Below are 23995 nucleotides of genomic sequence, written 5' to 3' on the forward strand. Positions count from 1 at the left end.
GGCAGGGAAAGACAAGGAATAAAATAGGACATTCTTGAAAAATGAGGAACTGTTACAATCTTGGGGTTTGTTTATTTCTTATCACTTTTGTCTGTTGCCGAGGTTAAACCCAGGTTTTGCTTTAAGTAGCTGGAAATTACTTTGGTTAGTGACTAACATGCCTGGGCTGTGTTGGACTTCTCAGACACTAGCTCAGCCTGGAAATTTTATTTAAAATGTCAGAGCATCTAGGTTTAAACAAGCATTGCGGGCTGTGAGCTGGCTGGGTGAAGAACAGGAATGGGTTTCTGTTATAACTTCAGCAGCAGGGAACTGTGAGCATCTCCAGGCAGCTGCTGCAACTAAATCCATCACAGCCCACAGTAAGCATGTGTTGTCTGGGAAAGCAACAGCCAACTCCCAGAATGAAACTCAGTACAAGTTTGCAAACATGTCATTGTCCTTACTGCCCACAGCTGGGAAAGTGATATTTCTTATGTTTCTATCAGCACAGGCCAAACAAACTGCTTAAATGACCTGCCGGACATGGACGGCAGCATCCCTGGATGGAAGCCTGGCTTGTACTATGGAGCAGATGAGCAATGCAAAATAGCCTTTGGGAGTGTTGCCACAGCATGCACCTTTGCTGACAGCAATGTTGTAGGTAGAAAATTTGTCTGTCTTGCTAGGGGCAGCAGGGAAGTGTTCTGGAGCCAAGATTCAGGAAAAGGGAGCTGGGGACACTTTTATTACAAAGGGATGGAAGGTCCTTTCCTGCCACAGATTTCTGGGAAAAGAACAAACCTTCAAAAGCTTTTAAAATGCTTCCCTTCTCTCCATCACCTCCTTCGTCCACATAAGGCTCCTTTAAGGTTTGCACAGTACCCAGAGCCTTCTGTCCAAACAGGGGCCTGGCGGAGCTAGTGCTGGGTACACCTACTCAGGGTCCTGTCTTAGGGAGCTCTTGTTCATTGGATTCCTTCAGCTTCCCTGCCATTGCTCAAGTCCCCATGTCTGAGAAATGCAGCGTGGCTAATAGCTGCCATCTGGACATGTTTTGTTAATGAGGAAGCACTAAGGTGGGTGAAACTTTAATTGCTTCAGTTAATCATCTTCTAGCATTACAGCTGGCAGTGATGGTCTTTTGACATGCCCGCAACTTTTGCCCAGTAGCAGGAGAAATGAAGGGACTTGCTTGCGTTGTTGGGTAGCTGTGGGGAAACCAAACATCTGGGACATGCACCGTTTAAATGGAGGTGACTCCCTGAACTCCCTAATTTTCGTGTCACACCAGGACATATGTGAAGTTCTCTCATGCCATGTACAACCAGGAGACAAATCCAGCTGTACTCGGCTTCTTGTTCCCCTCTTGGACGGTACTGAGTGTGGAATCAATAAGGTAAGGAGGCTGCCGATCTGATGATCAGAAGTGGATGTGGGTGCTATGGAGCTCATTAGACAGCGAGACCTTGTTGGTGGCTGGAAAGTACATGGTGCTCACTGCCCCTCGGCCAGGGAGCTAAGGCCAGACACTCCAGTCACAAACTGGTACCAGCTGATCTTGGTGTTTCCACCTTGTCTGTGTCTCTGGAGTTGCTTTGCAGTTTTATAGCCTGATATCTGAGCTCTTCTCAGAGGCTTTGCTTTCCACTTGAAATGACCTATCAGCTCTTTGTTTTAACCCCAACCTCATGTTAGACCATAATTAGGAATGGGACTCTTCTAGGCTCTTGTGGGAAGGTGCCTCATTCATCTTGGGATTCTCTGTTACAGTCTGGCCTGCAAAAAGATGGGGACTTGTGCTACCCTTGTAGATGCCAGCCCTGCTGGGTTTACTGTGGTGCTGCTGCCAATTTTCTATATTCTTGGTCTTAGTGGTGCTCCAAGGGACAGTGCAGCTCTCTGGAAGAACTGAACCCCATGGCTGTAGTCCATGGGCAGTGGTCTGTCTGGAGCCCCTTCTCCTCCTGCTCCCGCAGCTGTGGAGGTGGAGTTGTGATAAGGCAGCGGGTCTGTAACAACCCCAGGTGAGAGGTGGGGAGCCGGGGAGTTTGCAGTGCCTCTTGGCCGATTCAAGGCCATGGGGTCTGCGTCTTGCTCTTTGCTTGGGACAAATCTGCCTCTGTTGAGTTCTTCTCCTGTCATTTCCAGGCCTGCTTTTGGGGGGCAGGAATGCCGTGGTGCCAGCATCCAAGTGGAGATGTGCAATACTCAGGTAATGGAGCTCATCACATCTTCTGAGCTTTTTTCTTAACGCCGTTTAACCCTTTGAGAGCTGTATGGTTTGGGACTGTACTTCTCACAGCTGACTGCTCTGGGAAGGAGGACTAAAGATCTGGCATACAGCCTCCATCTGTCTGACAACAGGAGAGGTATTTGTTCCACTGTGTCTGAAGACAGCAGTATTATTTAATAGCATTGTTCACGTGTAATGAAGCATTTTCTCTATGCCTTCATAGCAGGACAGATGTTGAGAAAATAGTGACTCACTTGATGATAGGTTTCTTCAGAGGGACATTCTTATATTGTTCCTATTTTCCTTATCCATTTATTTTGTGTAAATAGCAAAGATACCAGCTTCCAAACACAATTCTCTGCATATCCTGCAGCCTCTCTTTAAAGTGGTTTTCTTTATTTGCAGTTGTTTTGGTGTTTTACTTACCAGCCACTGCTTTCTGCCTTTAGCTAGTGGGTAAAATGCTGCTTGGGATTCTGTGCTCAGTAACTTCTTTCATTACCCATACAATTCTCTCTGGGATGTAGGCCTGTTTGATGACCCAGCAGGACTTTATGGCTGAACAATGTGCAGCAACAAATTTAAAGCCACTGTATCTCACTGTAGAAGTGCCATCCTTTTATACCTGGACTTCTGCTGTTGGCTTTGCCAAAGGTAAGGAAAGACCGAGAAACAGTGGTTTCTTTGTGAAGGGGAGCGCTCGTGGACCTGTCTGTACTTTGAAGTCAAAAGGCCGTTTCACTGATTGTTTTAGTTTTCACGCTAAACCTGGATACTCTTTCTGTCAGATCCTTTTGACTTCTTCCCGTTGCTCGATGCTCAGCCACGTGCCTTTCTGAAAGAGTAGCTCCTTTCTTCTTCTGTCTGCCTCCTCCAGGGGACATGCAATGCAAGCACATGTGCAGGGCCGTTGAAAACGAATTCATGGTAAGCCGCGAAGACAGTTTCATAGATGGAACGAGATGTGAGCAGGACGACTCTGAGCGCCACGGGGCTTTCAATCTGTGTGTAATGGGAAGCTGCAGAGTAAGTGACTGGGGAATCCAGGTGAACCTCTGACATGTAATCTGCCCCAAAGGAGTCAGTTTACTAGGAGCAGGGGAAAAAACCACAGTGTCCCAAACAACAGAGCGAGCTCTTCTCAAAAGAAGAGAGTTTTGTTCTTGGCTTATTGGGTGGAGTCCAACAAATCTACTGTTCTGTCTGTGCATCCAGTGCCAATGCCCTCTAGATAAGACATTCTGCTAATTATGCAGTAAGTACATAAGGCTATTCGTCCCTAATCCAGGAAGCAATTGGTTTATGCGTTGGTTGAGGGAGACATCATTAGCTGTTCAGTTTGCACGGTAGAAATAGCCCTATAAAATGCTGACTCTGTTGGAGAAAAGTTACATGATTTGAACATACCGAGTCAATGGCAAAATAAGGAGTAAAACCTAGGAATCATAAGTTGACAAATTGATTGTTGCAGTATCAGTAATCAGAACTGAAGTATAACTTTTTTTTTTCCCCTGGATTGGACGTGAGAAAGGCATTCTTTCATGATGAACTTGAATATAACTCCCCCGCGCTGTCTGCATTTTAGTAACTGCTCAATGCTGATCCGGTTATATGTTTTCTGTTGTTTCTTTACATTCCCAGAATACATTTTTAAAATTTTGTGTTTTTCTCATTATCCTCGTGTTCAGTGTTTTGTAGTGCATTTCCACCTAATGAACAGCAGAGGGAGTAGGCATAAGCTATTCTGATTTCTGCCGTATTGACGACAGTGATAAATATGTATGTTATGGCAGCATCCAAAGCCTGGGATCAGTGCCTCTAGCATAAATTCAGCAGTTGCACATGTTTTGCTGCTAAGCCTGCTGAGATCCTCCTGTAGCTTTGTGTAAATTAGTCTTGTTCGTGGGAATGAGGATAGAATCTCTTTTCTGAGCTCCACGGGATTGAAGGCCAGGCTGAAGGATGTGAGCTAGGTTTGGGTTTGGAGTTTGGGGAGCTGAAGATTCCTTTAGAACCTGCCACTCATGTTTACTGTTCTCCTGGGCTTTTTTTTTTCCCCCTCCCCCCTCCAGAAAGAGTTTGTAGAAGGGAGTGCAGAGCCTTTGTTTTAGGTCACAGGAGAAATCTTTCTGGGCTGCTTCTTATGGGAAAGAAAATGTCACACAATTAATGAAACTTGTTGTGCTCTCAGCTAAGACTTTCCAGTCCCTGGCTTTGCATACTGCTGTACAGTGGTAGATCTAGGTCCAAATTCATCTTTGTCTATGTTGTCTTCTTAAATTCGAATTACAAATGAAAAAGGCAGTTTCAGGAATTCAGGCAATGTTGCTTTCATTTGCTTGTTTTCTTCTTAGAATAGGCAAGTCTTGACAGACTCTCCCCTTTGCTCAGGCATTCGGGTGTGATGGCCAGATGGACTCCAAGAAGGTAATGGACTCTTGCAAGGTCTGTGGGGGTGATAATACCACTTGCACCAAAGTGAGTGGATCTTACACAGAAGGAAAAGCTGCAGGTGCGTAGTCCTCACCCTCAGGCTCAACAGTATGGTACTGTTTGTATGCTGCAAATTTGTATGCATATTCAGTGTTCCTAATCATCTGTATGTGACTTCTTGTTTCTGCTTCTGCTTGATTTTATTTTATGGAGGATATGGCGATGGAGTTTGGGTAGTCAACAGAGAAGGCAGCTAAGATCTGTAGCAGGGAGGTAGCTGTTGTGTAGACAGAGTGACTTTTTTTGGTCATAGTTCTTCTCTGGACATGGACCAGAAATGTAGCCATTTGGGAAGGCCAGCAAATTACTGGGAGCTGAGGGCTGTGTCAGATGCTTCCTGGGATGTTAAACATCCATTTGGGAACTGATCTGGCTCTTGCAGTATCACATAGAGATATTAGCAGAGAACATAAAAAGAACAAAAGAGAGATGAGAACAGGACACAGAATTCAGTTCAGTTTTGTTTGCTGTATTCACCATCACTATGTTCAAGCCAAGCTGATAGAACTAAGGTCAGTGTGAATTTAGCCTGCTGGCCATGACTGTTGTATCCTTACTTTTTTTATATTAGCTATATAATCCCTGTCTGCAATTAAGCTTTGTTGCTGCCTGTAAGGCTTGTCCTCCAATGGATAGCGGGCCAGTAAGGTGAAGAGGGGTTGATTTGTAATCCCCAGCCTTTTTAACAGAGGTACAGTAATGGAAGGTGACCATACCTTCTTTCTTTCCATCCTTCCAGAGTATGTTACGTTTCTGTCCCTGCCTTATAACACCACCTTGGTCCACGTTACCAATCGGAGACCACTCTTTACACATTTGGGTGAGTTGAACGAAAAGGAGAGGAGGGACTACAGGCAGGGCTAAAACAAGCTTGTAAAAGCAAGAAAATGGAATTTGGGAGGAAAGCTCTTGATGATGCAATTTGTTTGTGGGATGCTCTCCAGTGGGAAGTGGTAGAAGCCATGTTCTTTGGGATGCCCGACTTAGATCAAACTGGTTTCTAGCAAATGGGCAGTCTGTAACTGCCAGCACCAGGGGATCCTGGTGACCACATCATATCTCTTAACCTCACTGCTACTTGTGCTCCTCTAGCTGTGAAGGTTAAAGGAGAGTATGTGGTTGCTGGAAAAGGAAAAATCTCACTGAATGTCACCTATCCATCGGTTCTGGAGGACAGCCAGATCGAATACAAAGTGTTTCTCACCAAGGACAACCTGCCAAGCCTGGAGGAAGTCCATGTGGATGGGCCAACACAAGAAGAAATTGAAATACAGGTAAATTAAAATAGCAGAGTTGGAAAGGGGCCAGTCAGAACTGGCCAGGCTGAGTTTGTGTAGCTCTGCTGCAGTGCAGAATCCAGGTGTAGTAGCCTTCGTGTCCAAGGCCAGTGGAGATGGTGTTCGCTAAGAGTGATGGTGTTGCTCTTCGTGGGAAAGGTTGAGGGTTGGCTGCCTACAGGCTTTCTGCAGGTCTGGTTGTGTGGGGAAAAGCATACCGAGTTAAACCTTTTGCTCGGTTTAATCTTTTTTCGGTGCCCTGTGGACAGAATTCACAGGGTGAGCACTCTGACTGCATCTGGCAAGAATTGAGAGTCATAGCATTCAGGCTCCGGATTGGATGGAAATAAAGGGGGACTAGCTTCTCTTATCTCTGTCCTAAGAAATGGGTCTGAGTTGATTTGTGCATTGACCACAACTTTTTCCTTCACCAGGTCTATCGAAGGTATGCAAAAGAATATGGCAATGCAACCAACCCCGACATCACCTTCAGCTACTTTGTCCCCAAAGAGAATCTGACGTATATGTGGATTCCTCAGCAGGGGACGTGTTCGGTGACCTGTGGGGAAGGTGAGGCAGCAGTACTCAATCTTCACTTTTTACGGAGATCTGGGCAGACTTCTAGTTTGGCTGGCTGGTAGTCACCCAGACCTCTACTCCATGGGCTCTCCTGGGCTGACCGAAAGAAATGTGACATCAGTGATAGATACTTGGTTAGAACTTATTAAACACCTGAACTGAATTTAAAAGCAAATTGCTGAAAGTGAGCCGCAGTTGCCATTGTTAAACTGAACCAAAGAAAAGAGTGGTACAGCTGTTGAATTAAATTAGCAAATCAATGAGCTGAGTCATCAAAATGATAGTGAAACTGTTTGATCGTGAAGAGGATTTTTAAATAGGTTTTAACTGAACTTTTGGTTTTAAGACTAAATAATTTTCTCAGATTTTTCAGTTTTTGAAGACTGTAATTTGAAGTTGGCTAAACATCAAAAGTCTGAGACCAAAGTGGTATCTAGCGTCTAACTAAAGCCTCAGAGCTAATTATGAAACTTCCTTCTTAGAATTCTATTCTTGTGCCATGGCTAATCCTTTCTGTCTCCCTGAAGAAATCATAATGCAGATTGTAACAGATCACTCTGGTAGACGGTCTGACATCTTGTTTACCAGATAATACAGATGACACTGGCAAGCCTTTCAAGACTTTTATGACAAGGATTTAGAAAATACATTAATGAATACTTATGGAAGTCAATCTATAAGACTAGTTATGTCTGAAGAGCTTTTCTCCGGCAGATTCCCCAGGTGAACTGATTGCTGAAAGCCTGAAGTAAAGAACTCAAAATGCTCTAGGGCCTCCTTGCTAATGCAATCACAAACAAAAAAATGAGAAAGCTGGGACTTACAATAACAGAAAGTTGAGAATCCGAGCTGAAATTGCATCTTGAGAGCTGAAAGTGATGCTCAGGCCCTCCTTACTAATAGACATTATTTGAAAACAAGGAGGGTAGTGAAAAGATAACATTGCTGATTGATTCTTGACATTTGCTTCTCAGGGTCATGCTCTGAGATTCAGGAATGCCTGTCTCTCTTTGTGGGTAGCTCATTCACTGCAAATGAGACTTTTTACAGCTTTTTTTGAGTTTGGATTTTCACTCGCTTTACCTGTTAGGTTCACTATTGTTAAAAATCTTGTTTATAGCTGTAGTTTATGAATATTTCATTTCTTGCATGCCGCAGGCACTGCAAGTCTGCAGTTTCTCTCCCAGTACCTCTAGTCTAGTTGTGGATATTGATGATCACTTTGAGGACGCTGGCACGGTGCTGCCTGGGTGCAAAGGCTGCGTGATGATATTACATGATTAGTTCTACAGAATGTCATTTAAAAATGGCTGACTGCTAGAGCTTATTTTCAGCAACCTGTCCCTCATCAGTCAGACATCAAGATCATTAGAAGTAATTTGGACCAAATTATGATTGATATCCTTGTTCTTGCAAACGGCCAGTTTAGAGCAATCTTTCCATTTTGGCAGCGGATTATCCATCAAACTTCTCATCTTCTGGGGCGTTCATCTTGGAAAGTCACTTTAAAACTCTTGGGGAAAAGTTATATCAGAAAGAAGGGGTTTGTGTGTTTATAGAAAGTCTGTATTCCCAAATACGCCATTTTCCTACACAGATGATTCGAGTAAAGCGAAATTACTGCGTCTTCCTAGCATAATAGAGGTGAACTGTTCACTTTGCTTGTAACTTCCTTTCCTTTTCCTTTTGTATCCCAGGGACGCGACCAGTGGATCATGTGTGCTTTGACCAGACAAAGAATGAAATAACAGAGGATCAGTGGTGTCTGGAGCTCCCACAGCCCCTTTCAGAGCACAAGCCCTGTGCCATGGAGCCCTGCCTGTACAGGTTGGTGTTCCTGGAAGCTCAGCTGAATTCTTGCTTCGCTTGTCCTTTCTCTGCCAGCTAACCCAGTCTCTGCAGTCTCATTTGCATTGTGCAAGGTGAGAAAAAAGAAGAGGTATGAAGTAGTTTCTTCCTAATTATAATGGCATAGTGGACCCCAAACCATGTTCTGTCTTTTCTGGTCCCATGAGGTAATTGAGATGTCAGCTGAATGAATGGGAGATAGTCCTTCCAATATTTTACAGTAGCCTGCTAAATGAAAATACTTTGAGGGCACGGCCAGAAGATGTCTGCTCACATCCTTTCCAAGATTGTGCCAACAAAAATTTGATCTTATGCTGGAGGAGACCCTTGTGTTAGTTAGACTGGAAAGAGGACCAAAAGCCAAGCCTGCCCAGACATTGATCTCACAGACATTTTAGTGTTTAATAAAAAGTAATTACACTGTGAACTATAGCTCTTTAGCTTAGGTGCTTTTAGTCCTAGATAGCTGTCAGTGCAAGGACTTATATTTCCAGCAGTTGTCCTCTCAATCACATCCAGACAAGGCTCTTGAAATAGAGAAGCTGAACACTCTGTATGACCCATGTCTGTAATCAGTGGTGTGAGTAATAAACCTCCATGATCCAGGTGAGAAATAGGGTGATACAGTTGCTTCCCATTTAGGTGGAAGATGTCTCAGATAGATGAATGCTCTGCTGTCTGTGGAACTGGAGTTGCCCAGCAGAATCTGACCTGTGTTTGGTTTCGTGATGGATTGGAGACTGTTGTGGATGACAGCTTGTGCCCAGCAGAAGAAAAACCCCTCTCCGTTGTGCCGTGTGTGGTTAACGTCTGCCCTTTAGGCTGGGACAAAGTGAGTTTACTGGCTTGGCTTATTTCAGGAGTCTCACTGGGAGCTTTGCACATGCGATCCACAGGAGGCTACCAGTTAAGAAGAACCACCTTACTACTGGAGTCTGGGAGGGTGGTTTACACCAAGGATGTCCTCCCAGTTAAAGGTTCATCCTGTCACTTTAGACAGCTCTGTCCCTCTTAATTTATGCTGCTGGATTCATCAGTTCATAGTGGTGGTTTGTTAAGGGCAGCTGTTGACTATGTTCCTTCTTCATTTCTCCTCGCAGAGTCCAACAAAACCAGAAACAGAAATATCCCCTGGTCCTCTAGGAAATACCTCACTGGGAAACAGAGAGGTTCTGACATGGTAGGGAGGATTGCTAGCAGGGAAGAGGGCTTCTCAGCCCAGGGTCACTGGTCCAAATCCGTACTGGGGAGCCACTGCCAGGTTTACATTTACAGATGGGGAAGATACTGCTTTAGGCATCTCCAGTCTCAGGTATCTCTCTTCAGGTAGTGTGAATTGGGAGGGGTCCTGGCTGTTGGACGTCCTTAGCTATTCCTGATATGTGTATGTTCTGCAAAAATGGAGAAAGTGCTTAAATGTGCCTCTTTCTTCAGTGACAGCAAATATGTTGTAGGCTTGATTTGGAGGTATCCCCCAGCTTCATTAGATCGGGACCGGTGTGGAAAGCGGGTGCCAATGTCAGTTTGAGTCTTTTTGCTCTGTTCTGAGGAGGAAGACACACACTTACTTCAGACTTCGGAGTCACTTGGCCATATCCAACTGGAAAATCAGACTGTCTATGTCTGGAGCCCTCTAGCTGGAGAATGTTCCGTCTCCTGTGGTAGAGGTGAGATCTTTCAGTGCTATGTTACTTGGCTGTAGGTATGAGCTCAGTGCCTAGGAACCTCCGGGACCTGGTCTTTTCCCCTTTACAGTTCTAAGTGCATGTGTAGCTGTGGTCACAATTTTTTTTTGCGTCTGGAAGAGGCAAGGGGGCCTGGCTCAGACAGGGAATAGTTTAGAGGGCTGGCTGGCTGTTGCTGTGCTTCAGAGTTGGGGGGATGAGTGCAATAAGTGTGCCTGGGGCTTGGGCAGAGTTTGCTTGTTTTGTACACGCAGACACGACTGACACTGCTTGGCTTATTTTCAACCCTTGCATGCGTGCCATGTGGTAAGATCACTTCCCTTCCTAGGTAAGACTCAGCTACAGTATGTATGTGTGGCTTTTGACACCAAAGAAGAAACCCAAGAAGAAAACTGTCATCCAGTGCCAAAGCCAGAGAGCAGGATGGAAGTCTGCGATCTCAGTCCCTGCCCGCCAAGGTAAAGCAGTTACCAGGAGACGACGAGCCAGTGAGAGGTCTTTCCTTCCTCTCTATCTCCAGGGACATGGTGAAGTAAGGGTCAAGCTACTCTGAGGATGTTATCTTCCTCTCCCCTGGTTTGAAAGCACAGCCAGCTGCAAAAACAGTAGCACTGATCCGTACTGAGCAAACTGACTGAGAGTCTTTCCTGGGCTGGTATATTCTCAGGCAGAACTAAGTGAAGTCTTTGGAGTTTGAGTGCAGGGAAAAACTGAAAACCTCTTGATCCCTTATTACCCTGGGGAAGGAGGAACAAATCCATAACCGCAAAAGGTGGTGACATATTTGCCAGCTGTAGTTTCCACATAGCATCAAGGAAAGTAGCTAGAATTAAATGCTCTAAGACTCTGGGAATCAGCTGCTCTGAGAACTGAAGGAAATTGATTGCACTTTCCTTAGGATTTATGATATTGCAGACTACACTCAGTGGGGTGACTGCTGATCTCTCAAACATGAGCCAGTGTGTATGTCTGCATTAACAGAATTCCAGCTGTACTTCCATGGACTGGTTGGATTTAAAATCCAGTGAAGACGGGTGACAGCTGGAGGTACTCACTGATGGCTGCGTTATTCCCAGGTGGCATTACAAAATGGGCTTATGTAGTGTAAGCTGCGGAGGCGGTGTGATGCACAAGGTCCTCTACTGTGCAAGGGAGACCAGGAAGAAGGCAGAAGAGATTGTGGCAGACACCCAGTGCGATGGTTTGCCTCGCCCAGAGGAGCAGGAGCTGTGTAATTTGGAGCTGTGCCCTCCGAGGTCAAAATGGCCACATGGGCTACAAGAGCATGCACTGGGGAAGAGCGGTTGTCTGTGAACATGTATGGTGTGATCTAGGATATGGCTCAGGGTTGATAAATGGGGCAGAGGTTGCCCTGCCCTATTTGCTGTGGGACTGGAAAGCCACTGGCATCTGAACCTTTTTTATGTGCTACAGGATGCCGCTCCCAGGATGAAATACCCTGGGTCGGTTTCTGATCTGACTGTTCAGAGTGGTGTGCGTTTTGGAGGGAGATAAGATTGGTTTTGCAGTTAAGCCTGTGTATGTCACCCTGGGGAAGACTGTAATGGACACAGAGTAAGACTCAATGTACATTTCGAGTCTGTGGGCTTCTTGCAAAACGTGAACGCCCTCTGTTTGGGTCCAACTCCAAACCTGCTTCAGACTGCCCAGCCTTGTTACAAAGGCTGCCTTCTAAGTACCGTAGGCAGCAAAGCGCGTGAGGCGGAGGGGTGAAGAAAGCTGCTGAGAAGCAGAAGGGGGAAGGATGAGGGAGTTGCAGTGCATTTTCTACAGTGAGAGATAGCAGAGGGTGGGGTTTCATCACTAACCGAATTTTTCTCCTCTGCGTCCTCTGTCAGATGGAAGGTAGCCCCAGCTGGCCCCTGTTCCTCCAGCTGTGGGCTCGGCTTGGCTGTTCAGCTGGTCACCTGTGTGCAGATTCGCCAAGGCAAGGAGATTTTACTGGAGGAGCGTTTGTGTCCTGTGGCAGAGAAGCCCCTTACCAGCGTCCCCTGTGTCATCCGAATGTGCTTGTACGAATGGAGCTTTAGCGAGTGGACGGAGGTATTTGCTCCTGTTCAGATGCAGCACTTTGTGTCTAGTGCAGGGGTTTTACAGCCATTCACTTCTGTAAAGCATACAGGGGAGAAATACCACTCCTGCCTTGTGTATTTACTTCCCACAGAAATGCTGAACTGTTTCTAGGGATGGTTTCCATCCTTTCCACTGCCCTGTGTTTAGCAGCTGTAGGTCTGCTTCCCACCTTTCTCAGCTAAGATTTTGGCTGTGGTTTAAAAATGGTCCTTGGCATGTTTTCTTCTAGAATGCAGATCTTTTTGGATTTTTAGGAAATGGTTCTGCAATTCAAAGATATAGTTTGGAAGATCCCCTGGGAGGTGGGCCATCTTATAGCTGATGAAACTAGAGCACTGAAAGGGCGAGTGATAGAACAGCATCAGTGAACAAAAGATCAGCCCTCCAGATCATGCCTGAGCCAATAAATGTATTTATTTCTAAATACTAACTGAAACACGTGTATAAAGGCCTGTGGGTTTCTTCCTCTGCAGTGTTCAACTTCATGTGGGAATGGCATTCAGACACGGCAGGATTTCTGCCTCAACCCGCTAACCCGTAAGCACGTGAACCCCATCTTCTGCAGGCACTTCCCCAAGGCCATTGTGGTGCGTGGCTGCTCCGCAGGGCCCTGTCCTGAGCAGGCGGTGGGGACCGGGTCCCGTGGAGCAGAACTGCAGACAGTGACACCAGCCCCGCATCTGACGACAGCTGCAACTGCCAAAGAGGCGAGATACAAGGACCTGGATCTTCCTCCATCTGCTGTGCCTGCTGTGCCTGAGGAACAGACAAAGACCAGTGGAGGTGAGGAGGACGCTACCAAAAGGTAGAGATAGGTGCTTACTGCGTGCGGCTGGGTTGTGGTGACCCTACTGCCATACAGGGACAGGAGCATGGGAAGGGAATACTTCTAGTTAGGAGGGACAACATGCTGTTCCTTCCAGCATGCCACGAGCTGTCCACGTTATCTGAGCTAGGAACGACGACTCCCTTCCCTGGGCTTCCCAAAGCTCTTCTGACTCCTTGGGGCAGCAGCTGACTCTTCCTGTGCTTTACCCAGGAGGTGTGCACTTGTCTGTTCATTGTGCCACGAAGGGAATGGGGGCTGTTTTTCAGCAGCTGTAGTTCCTTCTGGATGTGTTTCTCCTCTGTCTGTGCTGTACAGGTGTCTGTGGAAAGCTCTTTCTTAATGCCACCGGGGTCATCAACATGATGGGTGTAGAGAGCAGCGACTGCACTGTGGCCATCGGACGTCCTCTCAGGGAGGAGATAACAATCAGCATCCTGGAGAGCTCCCTCAACTGCAGTGCAGGTACTGCCCGGGGCGTGCTGGGGACTAGCCTGGCCCTTTGGGAAATCTGCACCTCTTTTGCCCGTGTGCTTTTGGTGCCCTGAAAGGTTCTTGCTGCCTTGGAGCCTGTGTAATCTCTAAAACCATTTTACAAGTTTTTCTGTCCCACCAAGTCGTTGCCAGATGGGACTAAATGAAGATGATGCCTTTCCTCCCCCTACATAATGGTTTCTTACCTGTTTTGTTGACAGATACGAGATGAAAGGAGTTTATGGGGTTAAAGAAGCTGCTTGCTTTGGCCTGTTATAAACTCTCTCTGTAATATACCCTCTTGCTGGAATCAGTACAGTTAGATTAGTTAACAGGACTGTTTTCATGACAGATTTTGATAAGATGGGGACAAGATGCAGCAATTACTTGATTCCAGACCTATATAAGATAGGTTGCAGCCTTTTACTTGAAGTAAAGGTGTTTCTAGTCCCTGTGCTCCTCCATTCCAGGTGAGGTAGTGCTGTTTTCTGGGCGAATGATGTGGCGGACAGGCTGCAGGAAGCTCCCTTTGTCACTGATAAATTCCAGAACGAATACACTGATTGTGAAACAGCGCGTTTTGCTGCCAGGAAATGGGGTCATTCTTCAGTACAACAGCAGAACTGCAACTAAAAAATACTACCAAGGTACCTTACTGAAAGCTTCGCTATTGCTTTAAATTAAGGCACCCATGACAAGGCCCACAGAGTTCCATGGATCATGGTTGCCTATGGAAATCTATGGAAACCTTGCTTCATTTTTAGCAGCTAATAAGCCCCTTCTTGAGGAGTGTTGGAATCCATATTACTTGTGGACTACCCCTCCGTTTTAAAGGCAAGCCCCCTGCAGGTGTTTGCTGATGCTTGGAGGTTCCCAGATGAAAATCCTTAGAGAAACTTTTCTGCCTGTGTTTAATTTAAATGATTTCTTTCTTGGAGATGCTGCACACTTCTCTAAATCATTTTCTTTTCTGCTCCCTTTCCCCCTCTCAGACTGTGACAAGCAGCTGTTTGGTCCCCAAGGTGAAATAGTGAATCCTGTGCAATTGCCTGATCAAAGGCAAGAAGTAGTGTGTCGGACCTTCATCAATGTGGCTCCTTGGCATCGCATAGCTATCCGGGCCCTATATATTGACCTGGGCAATGAGAGCAACCAAACACATTTTAATTACATCCTGGTGAGTCAGAAACCTAAAGGGGATGATTTGGATGGGAACGGACCCGTCTCCTCATTAGAGATTTCCATCCAGATGCAAAGTTCAGTCACAAATCCTAGAGGGTCAGACTCTGATCTCTGTTATGTAAACGTAGATGTGAATGGGCACCACTGATGTCTTCTGTATTTCTTCTAACATTTGTATAGGGCAGCTTTTCCCCCTGAGTGGCCAATTTGCAAGTCCCCAGTATTTTGTGGGTACTTCACTTGTAGGCTGCTACGGTATAATGGTTTGGCCTTTCTTTATGCAGGTCCGTGATGTAAGCACCATGAAGACGATGGTGTTCCACGGGAAACAACAATTCTTCTGGCAATCAACAGGAAGCCAAGCTGAAATCGAATTTCATGAAAATGTTAAGGATCACCGAACCAGTTTCTGGGCTGAATATCACGCTATTGAGCCCGAATAAAAGGGGCCAGGGCCACTGCACTGAGAAAGGCCGTTGTCCAGTTAGTCACTGCTGCCTGTTCACTGCTCGAGGTCACACAAGTCATTTAATCTTTTTGCAACGGCTACCCCACCTATTGAGTAGAACAATAATGTCTACTGACTCATTTGGGATCTCAGTTAGTATTTATAAAGGTTATGCAAAAGACATGTAACTACCAAATATTTAGCAAACAGTCCTCATACGGATTTTCTGTCTGTGTTGATTGGTATTAATGCAGTTTACACGTCCGCAGTTAGTGACCCGGACACTGAAGTCTCAGGGTCCTGCTTCTGTAATACGCTGTGACCTTTTAGGATAGTCATTTAATTTCTCACTGGCTCAGTGTCCCATTACAAACCTCCGTATACCACAAGTAGCTACGGTTATGGTTTAGCCATTGAGATCACTCTCCCGCAGTGTAAATGCCCCTTAAAACTGAGGCCCATTGAAATTCTGGAACGTTACAAAGAAGGCGAAGATGTGTATGAGGACGAACTGCTAGCACAAGCAGACTAGAGACGTGTGTGAGGGCGAGACAGTTTCTCTGCCCAGGAGGGTAGTGCAACGCTAGGACAGGTCACTCGGAAAGCTTGAAGGTTTTCAGGTGTTGGCTAGACCGAGGCACTGCTGACCTGGCCAAGCCTTGGTGACAGTTGGCTTTATATGGCAGAACTAAATGACATCCAGAGGTCCCTCCCCAGCCACCCCTTCTGTGGTTCTACTATTATGTATCTGACAGTGATACCAGTACTTCTTTTCTATGGGAAAATAAAAGAATTCTGTCTCTTAATGACGGGTTTGGTGCCAAGACATATTTACTCAGATAAGAGCAGTAGCTGTGCTGTTAATCTGCTTGTATCTTCATCTCACAGGAACTGTGCCATGAGAGATTGTTGAGGCTGCATGATGCAAGTTGTAGCAGGAAGAGGTGTTTTAGAGCAGTGACAAATAGTCACTCAAGTTTGATTTAAATACATTTTTTTAGGTTGTTTTTATTTAATATCTTGAACATTGGACCGTGCTTTGGTCCAAATCTGTCATCCTCCTCAAAATCACGATATACTGCTTAAGGGGTCTTTTCCGCACCTGGAGCCTGGCGGGACACATCTGCCCTTGCTCTTCACGCTGGATGCAATAAATGGTTCTGCCTGGGCAGTTTTAACCCTGCTTCTGCTTTCTTTCGGTTGAATTCTCCGACTTCTTTTTACAACTGCAAAATCTTATTTTCTTCTGTCTTCTTAATAGTTGGGTTTTTTTATTGGTTAAGTCTGGAGTTTTTTTTCTTGCCGGCCTCCGGATTTACGTTCCGTTCCTGGAAGAGCTAGAAAGTAGATTCTTGAAGCGAGATCCTCGAGGAGCTGGATATATCAGCTATCCCACTGCGGTGCGTGGGTGATGCAGGCACTGGGCCTTCATTTCCTGTCTAACAGGAGATGTTAATGAAAAGACATCCTTTTCTTAATCCTTTTTTGTAACCTTTTAGCAGATGGGATCTGTCTTCCCACTCTGCTCTGGATCCCAAGTCTCACTGCTATTTATTGTTCCAGATCAACTATGCAGAGTCCCCGGTCTGCAGAGATGGGCTCTGGTTACTGACTGTACGCGCCGTGTTAATTTGCAAAAAATGCAGCTGTTGTCTTTATAATTTGAGAGAATTAAGGCTGTTTCCCTGTACCATTTGTTTGGATACCAGCAGGTTGCCAACTGCGACATCTCTGACTTGAGAAGTCCTACTTCTACTCCCATTTTCTAGGGAGAAAACCTAATTCCATTCAGATTAAGGGGAGTGATTCCCTCTTATCTCGAGGGCAGAATTTTGTAACACTCTTAAATTCACGCTAACGCAAAAATTCATGGTTCCCTCTCTTCCGAGCACACGCTGGCTGCCTGGATAACAGCATCTAGTTGTTAGCCAGGGGAAGCGGGACCCAGAGCTCCTGTGCACCCCAGGCCCTGCCGTGGCGTGCGTGCCTGCGCGGCTGCTTATGAATATGTACACGATGGGCTCTGCCCACCAGCCTTTTAATGAGAGTGACATCAAAGCCCTGCCTGCTGGAGGAGGGGACCCACAATGCAATACTCCAGAGCCAGGCGGGGCGCCACCCCCCCCGGCCGCTGGCATCGCCGCTGCAGGCGGAGACCCTCCATTGTCAGCCCTGGGGGGGGCCGCCGAGCGCCAGGCCCTGCATGGGGGTGCGGGGAGAGCGGGGTGCCTGCTCCCTGACCCCCCAGGGGCAGGGGTGCGATGAGCTCTCAGGATGAGCAGTTCCAAGCAGCAGCCCCTGACCCAGCAGCTTCCTCCGCCGATGATGGCATGACCTGGTGGTACAGGTGGCTCTGCAGGATTGCCGGGGTCATCGGGGGCATGTGTAAGTATCCCCTTCCCTTGCAGCCAAAGGTTCCCCTTCGGCGCCGCTTGTGCATGCCAAAGCGCGTGTCCGGGTCCTGCCTGCCTCTTGTTAGGGTCACGTTTGCGTAGGGGGGGCGCGCCACGAAACAATCATTTGGGGTTACGGGTTTGTGTCTGCTCTAGACATTAGTTTGCTTTGTTTCGGGCAGAAGGAAGAGTCGTGGGCACGCCTGAAGTGGGGTGGTGTTAGCTGGCGCACGAAGGATGTGCTTTGCGCTCACCGAACTTGCTGAACTTTGGCACCTGGGAGAAGGGACGTCACGGGAGGATCTGCAAATCCTCAAGTTTCTTCTTGGGTAAAGCACTCGCTGGAAGTGATGGAAGCAGCAGCTGAGCCCCTGGTCCTGCGGGAGGGCTGTGGGCAGATAAACTAGACGATGATTTTACCGCGAGCACCAGGCTCAGGGTGCTCAGCAGGGTCAGGTTCAGGGCTTGAACAGGGGCCAGGGGATTTGGTTCATCCTATTGGACTGTCGGGTCTTTGTATGTTCCTGCAACTTATTTTCTCTCCCCGTTCAGAATGTCGGAGCATGTTTCCTGTTACCCCTGTTGTTGATCGCAGAGGGCCTGCCTGTGGTTTTGGTTTTTTTTTTGAAGGCGAATAATGGACTTGGTTTGTCTTGTGTGTTTTTAAGGGGTTTAGTCTTGGACACAGAGAAGAAGGGAGCCGGCGTACAGCAAAGTGAGTTGGCTGTGCTCTGAATTACCTGCTGCTGAAAAAAATTTTCCCAGGGACAGTCTTTGCAACTTTGCCAGAAATCAGCCTCTCCTGTAGTGCTGTTTTGCTACGTTCTGTGGAGAGATTAATAGCTCTTAAAAGCAGGAGGGACTGTTATGACCGCTTAGTCTGATCTCCTGCAGAGCACAGGATGGAGAATTTCTTCTGCTTCAGGCCCATGATTTCTAGTAAAACAAGAGTGTTTCTCAGCCAGTGCAGTCAGCCCTGATTTATACCCTCGGCTGTAGCGTTTCGTCTGATCCCCCTCTCTCTCTGCCCCCTTCCCATGCCTGCCTCTTGCCTCGGGACTTGACTGCACAAGCCCACGGCGTTTTTGCAGCCGACCTTGTAGACCGTGGTATCGTTGGGCAGGCTCGCTACAGCCCTTTTTGGCTAGGCTGGTAAAACATATGCTGCTCTCAATGTTTTATGTCTTAGGTGCTGAAATTCTGGAGGTGTGAAAAGATTTGGTTTTGCGGCAAAGCGTACTGGCCTCGCCATGCTCTGCCTGGGGCCCCCGCGCTTCTGGTCCCAGCAGACGGCCAAGAGACCAGCTGGGACGTGTCTTCAGTGCAGGTCCCAGGTGGGGGTTTAGCGTAGCGGCGTCTTTCCCACAGGCTGGGGCTGTAGCCGGAGCCTCGGCGCTTTTTATGTGGCTTTGGCCCGTGCACAGCTCAGGGGGATGAGGATGGAGGGTGAAGAGCTGGAGAGGGTGGCTGTTGGGTCGCATTGGTGGTGTTGCCCACCTCATGCTAGAGCAGCTCAGGAGTGGCTTAAAAGCGGTGCAAGTCTTTGAAGACCTATTTTTTTTCTCTGCCTTCATGTTTCAAAGCAGCTGAACCATGCTTGGATTATTTTCCCAACCTTTTGTTCACAGCTCTGAGAAGTCATGACTTGTTTTTAAAGGAAAGCTGAGAGTTTTATGTATTTGGGTTAGTCTGGGAGAAGAAGCTTTTGGAAGAAGAGCCAGGCTCTTAACTGGATTGCCGACGATTCGGGGAGTCAAACAGAAATCATTTATAAGCATTTTGAGCAACTGGATTGTGGTCCTGCTACAGGGCTGGATTATTTCTTACAGAAGGAAAAATTCTCTGTTGAAAGGAAGAGAAACTTTGTTAGTGGAGGTGAGACTGGCGGACGTCTGCCACATGCAAACACCTGCAGCCCACAACTTGCTTAAGCCAGAAAGGTCCAGGGGCCGGAGTAGGAACAAGAACAACAAGGTTCGGGATCTGTTTCTGGCTCTTGCACAGGCTGGCTTGGTGACCTTGGCCAAATCCCTTCTCTCCCTTGTGTTGCTGTTTGTAAAAGGACGAGGAGAGTCTGTGGCTTTTGTAAAATGCTCTAGGAGCAAAAATAGGCTTGTGTTGGGGACAGTGACCAGCTGCTTGAAATGAATAGAGCCTTTGTAGGGGGTGGTGTTCTTCCCCCTCGTTTTAGCTCCCAGTTATTTGTGCTTCCTCAGGGATTCAGGATGGGACAGCAGTTAGACAAATGGCAGAGCTGTCTCTCTTCCATAGCTTACGTGCCATTGAGCATTATCTGCATTTTAAACCTATTGCGAGGCCTCTGTTTTGCAAAAAGAAGTCTGTGGGTTGGCAGCTCCGTCCCCTTTTGGCTACTGAGGCAGGAACCGATCCCGTCCCGGTGGGACAAGGAGGTACCAGGCTGCTGTGGGATGCGCTGCTCTGCAAAGGAGACTGAAGGTCACCGAATCGTTATCTCTGTGGCTGTTGGCAGCCGCCACCGGGTGCAGTGTTCCTGTGATTATAAACCTTTGACTCCTTTCCCGCTGGGTTGGTGCTCGTGCTGATGTAGGGGCTTGCTCAGCTTAGGCTTGCTGGGTCATTAGTCCATTGGCAACCAGGGTGGTTGCTTAGCTGAGACTCCTGCAGGGACACTTAGTGCTCAAAGGTTGTTTTGGGGTGTTTGAGGACAAAACCAAACCAGAAACCCGACAAAACAACCCCCAGTTGGCTAGATTAAAAAAAAGACTAAGGCCAAAAACCTGCTTGGAAAAATAACATTCTGCCTCCCGTGGTTTGTTCTGTGGTGGAGACCAATTTTGTAGCTGTGAACCGCTTGGACCTCTGTGCTCTGCCATGCTGTTCAGCAAGGCAGGGTTCTGCCCCAGCCCTGGCTGTGTTTTGGGGATAGTCAAGATGCAGCTGTTTTCTGCTGTTCTGCTAATTATAAAGTGCCAGAAAGTCATTTAGCATTATTTTCAGAAGTGTGCTTTCCTGGGGGAGAGCAAGTGTTACAAGCCTGCGGTGCTTCCCCTGAGCTCCTCTTCCATCAGCATCCAAGGGTTTGTTGGTCACAGGGAAGAATTGGAAACCTCCATGTCGTGCCCTGCTCTCCGACCTGCCCGCTGCTCCCAGCAATCCTGCTTGCCGTTGCTTCTCCAGCTCTCCAGCTGTTTGCATTTGTGACCGTGAGCAGATCATCCCACCCCAGTGCCTCAGTTTCCCCTGCAGTGTGGGGACACTGACACTGGTCCTTTTGCGATGGGAGAATGAGAAGCGCCCTTGGAGCATGGATATTAACATGTCCTCTGGCATTTCTCCTCTGCTGGCTGATCTTGTTCTTGCAGGATTCTCTGAAAGATTTTGGGTCCTGTGGAATAGTCCTAGGAAGCCTTTAAAAACCACCTTGTTTGGTTGTTTCCTAAAACCAGGAGGTCACTTGCTTGTGGGATGACCTTAGATCAGCCCTGTCACAGGCCTGCAGTTCTGTTTCCCCGTCCGGTAAATAAGGATAACTGTTTTTAAGGGAACTTTGAGGATTCAGCAGTGACTGCTTAAAAGAAACCTTGCAAACTTGTGCCAGGCTTTTGAAGGTCAGGACTGCTCACAGCAAGCTCTGCTCAGGGATCCCCTTAGCAAAACACAAGCAGAAATCTGAAACACCCAAACCCAGGCTGGTCTCATTCTCAGAGACGGACTCTGCTGCTCTTCATTGTGCCGCTAATCATCCCCAAGACAGCCTTTAAGGGCTGTATAATTTTAGCTGGAGTTTTGCAGGGTGGTGGTGTTTACTGTGGACTCAGTCTGTGTCTTGCTGCCCTCCCTGGGCTCGGGTTCCCAGGTGAGCAGCGGCAGCCTGTTGGTATCGGCGGAGGAAAAGGGCCGTATCAAGTGCCGGGAACAGTCTGCAAGTTTAATGAGGCAGGAAGGAGGCGCATGCAGCCTCGGCTTGGACGCTGCTGCCTGGTTCGTCTCCTTGCATTACTGAATCAGGAGTGCTGGGGCTATTTTGGGCTCTGCTTTATCTAGCATCCGCTTTCATTTGTATTAGCGGAGACCTAAACTTGGCTCTTTTCTGCCCATCTCTAGTGCAGAACCAGCTCTGCGTGGCTGAGACCGGGTTCACCTCTGCTTTATTTATTGTTTGCCTGTGTGCCTTGGTGCTGCAAGTCATGTTTTTGCTGAACTTTCCCTGTGCTGCTCAGAGATGGGTGCCTGCTGGGACCTCTTTATTCATCCCAGGACAAAGCAGTAATTCCTTAGCAACTAAAAATCAGGGTGCCACAGGGTGCCACATACGTGACTCCACGTAAAAGCAAATGCTCTGTTGTTCTACACAAGTGAAATAGTTGTGCAAGTGTCACGCTGAGACACCAAGCGTTCGGAGCAAAAGGATACCTGACCGGAGGAGCTGGGAACAAACCCTCTTCCCCTGCATCCCGGGTTCCTCTTCGGGCCATCAGACCTTTCCACCTACCCTCCTGTGCTGGTCTGTACAGGCTGCTCTGCAGTGCCTAGAGGTGCCGGCCAAGGCAAGGGCTTTTCTGGGCAGCCCCTGCTCTGCAGAACAGCTCAAAATACAGGAGAGCAAAATCATGTTGGTGTGGCTGCAAGGTCCCGTTGCAGGGCAGGGCTGGGAGGAGAAGCCAGCCCTGCCTGCCAGGCTCTGGCCCCACTGCCCCCGTGGGCGCACTGGGTTGGTCTTCATGGTCACTGAAAGCCTCTTTGCTTTCCAGCCTGTGCCTTCGCTGGTCTCTGGAACTGTGTCACCATCAACCCCCTGAACATCGCGGCCGGCGTGTGGATGATGTGAGCAGAGTTTCTTTTCTTTTTTTCTGCCGGGAGGGAGGTTTGGTTAATCAGACGCCACTGGGCAGGGGGCAGAGCTGCCCCGCTTGGGCAGTGGATGTGAGCGAAACCTCCGTCAGGCTCTGCAGGCTCTGTGAATTGCCAGATCTTGCTCCATCGGGCGGGTTGAGACACTGGTTTTATTCTATTTATAGTCTTTCTTTACCCCTTTTTAGGTAAATACTGAGATACCCTTATCCAAAATAAGTCTGGGGCACCAGGGTTTGGGAATTATCAAGAAGGGGGGAGGGAGTGCAGTGGGGTCCAGCCCCGCCATTCCTTTCTGCCTGCATTTGGGCATGGGAGCGGCTGGTCTCCGGGGGCATCGCTGACCCTCGCTCTGGGCCACGCGGGCAGGATTAACTCTGGTTTGCTCTATCTGGAGGCTCAACGCCTTCGTCCTGTTCCTGTGCGAAGCCCCCTTCTGCTGCCAGTTTATCGAGTTTGCGAATGCCGTCTCTGCGAGGGCGGACAAGCTGCGGCCCTGGCAGAAAGCTGCTTTCTACTGCGGGTGAGGATGCTCCTGGGGTGTGTCGTGGTGGTGAAGCCATCCCGGGAACCGCGCTGGGATGCACGTGGGCACGCCGCGATGGATGAGCATCCCCGCGTTCCGTGGGGAGCGGAGCCCGGCTTTGAGGGCTGCCTCTGTCTTCCAGGATGGCTGTGTTCCCCATCATGCTCAGCCTGACGCTGACCACGCTCTTTGGAAATGCCATTGCGTTTGCCACCGGGGTGCTTTATGGCCTGTCGGCGCTTGGCAAAAAGTAAGAGAGACCTGTCTGCTTGTGGAGGGGAGGGAAGGGGAAGGTGGACCTCCAGCCCTCACCCCCATCTGCCTCCCTAAGGCTATGCTTTCCTCTTGTACTAACCATGCTTTCAGATGTAAATGCTGCCAGAGAACACCTCCCTGCCATCATCTCAAAGCTCTGGGAGGGAAGGTCCTAGGGTTTGCTGAAGCTCTGAGCTTTTCCTTGGGAGCTCAATCTAGGTTGCCCTGTGGGTCCCAGCCCTCTTTCTGCAGCCGTTGGACGGATGGGCCCAGCTCTGGGGGCGGTGAGCAGCTTTGGTGGGGTTGGAGAGGGCCAGCACGTCTCATTTCACTCCTGGCATCCCTCAGCATGGAGAGGCCTGGGCCCTGGTTGGGAGACCTCTCTGCCAGGTGCTGTACCCACCACGGTGGGCACCTGGAGCTCACATCCCCACGCTGTCCCTTCTCTCTGCAGGGGAGATGCCATTTCCTACGCTCGGATCCACCAGCAGCAGAAGCAAATGGATGAAGAGAAGCTCACGGGGGCCCTGGAGGGGCAGGCTCTCTGAAGCACACGAGCTCGGGGTAACCTCTCCTGGACGCTGAGATGGTGAAGATCCACTCTGGAAATCCACTCTGCCCTTCCCTCTGCCCGCTCCCCTCTCTGTTACGCTACGATTTCCCTGGACGCTGCAGCAACTGGAAATCTCAGGGGCTGGGGCAGGCTGTGCCCTCTTCTCACACCAGCAGCCAGACCTCAGCGCGTTGGCCCCCTCTCTCCTCCTCAACCCTCAACCAAATATCTCACGGTCCCCCTATTTTTTAATTTTTCAATTTTTTATTTTTTTTTTTTTTCTTCTGGGGTGGCGGCTCTTTTTGTGCTGCTTT

The 23995-nt window shown here is 48.2% G+C and overlaps 2 protein-coding genes across 2 annotated transcripts in view; both read left to right on the plus strand.

Annotated features, from left to right (window-relative positions):
• The window catches only part of ADAMTS13 (ADAM metallopeptidase with thrombospondin type 1 motif 13), a 21732-nt gene extending 5805 nt beyond the window's left edge, over positions 1 to 15927 (plus strand). The window contains exons 10-29 of the mRNA XM_009286970.2: positions 489 to 639; positions 1274 to 1378; positions 1855 to 2006; positions 2131 to 2194; positions 2743 to 2869; positions 3093 to 3241; positions 4607 to 4727; positions 5448 to 5528; positions 5801 to 5982; positions 6420 to 6555; positions 8262 to 8391; positions 9055 to 9244; positions 9962 to 10079; positions 10426 to 10555; positions 11957 to 12161; positions 12665 to 12974; positions 13336 to 13482; positions 13962 to 14138; positions 14484 to 14668; positions 14958 to 15927. Coding sequence (XP_009285245.1) covers positions 489 to 639; positions 1274 to 1378; positions 1855 to 2006; positions 2131 to 2194; positions 2743 to 2869; positions 3093 to 3241; positions 4607 to 4727; positions 5448 to 5528; positions 5801 to 5982; positions 6420 to 6555; positions 8262 to 8391; positions 9055 to 9244; positions 9962 to 10079; positions 10426 to 10555; positions 11957 to 12161; positions 12665 to 12974; positions 13336 to 13482; positions 13962 to 14138; positions 14484 to 14668; positions 14958 to 15116 — 3019 coding nt within the window. The 3' untranslated portion in view covers positions 15117 to 15927. The remainder of the gene's footprint in view (positions 1 to 488; positions 640 to 1273; positions 1379 to 1854; positions 2007 to 2130; positions 2195 to 2742; positions 2870 to 3092; positions 3242 to 4606; positions 4728 to 5447; positions 5529 to 5800; positions 5983 to 6419; positions 6556 to 8261; positions 8392 to 9054; positions 9245 to 9961; positions 10080 to 10425; positions 10556 to 11956; positions 12162 to 12664; positions 12975 to 13335; positions 13483 to 13961; positions 14139 to 14483; positions 14669 to 14957) is intronic.
• Positions 15928 to 17338: 1411 nt separating this feature from the next.
• On the plus strand, positions 17339 to 23915 carry CACFD1 (calcium channel flower domain containing 1). Its single transcript, XM_009286971.2, has 5 exons — positions 17339 to 17506; positions 22248 to 22320; positions 22745 to 22870; positions 23016 to 23123; positions 23583 to 23915. The coding sequence occupies exons 1-5, from the start codon at positions 17383 to 17385 to the stop codon at positions 23674 to 23676; spliced, it is 525 nt and encodes a 174-aa protein (XP_009285246.1). The 5' UTR covers positions 17339 to 17382; the 3' UTR covers positions 23677 to 23915.
• The last annotated feature ends 80 nt before the right edge of the window (positions 23916 to 23995 follow it).

The sequence above is a fragment of the Aptenodytes forsteri genome, unplaced genomic scaffold, assembly GCF_000699145.1.
Source record: "Aptenodytes forsteri isolate BGI_AS27 unplaced genomic scaffold, ASM69914v1 Scaffold136, whole genome shotgun sequence".
Classification (NCBI taxonomy): domain Eukaryota; kingdom Metazoa; phylum Chordata; class Aves; order Sphenisciformes; family Spheniscidae; genus Aptenodytes; species Aptenodytes forsteri.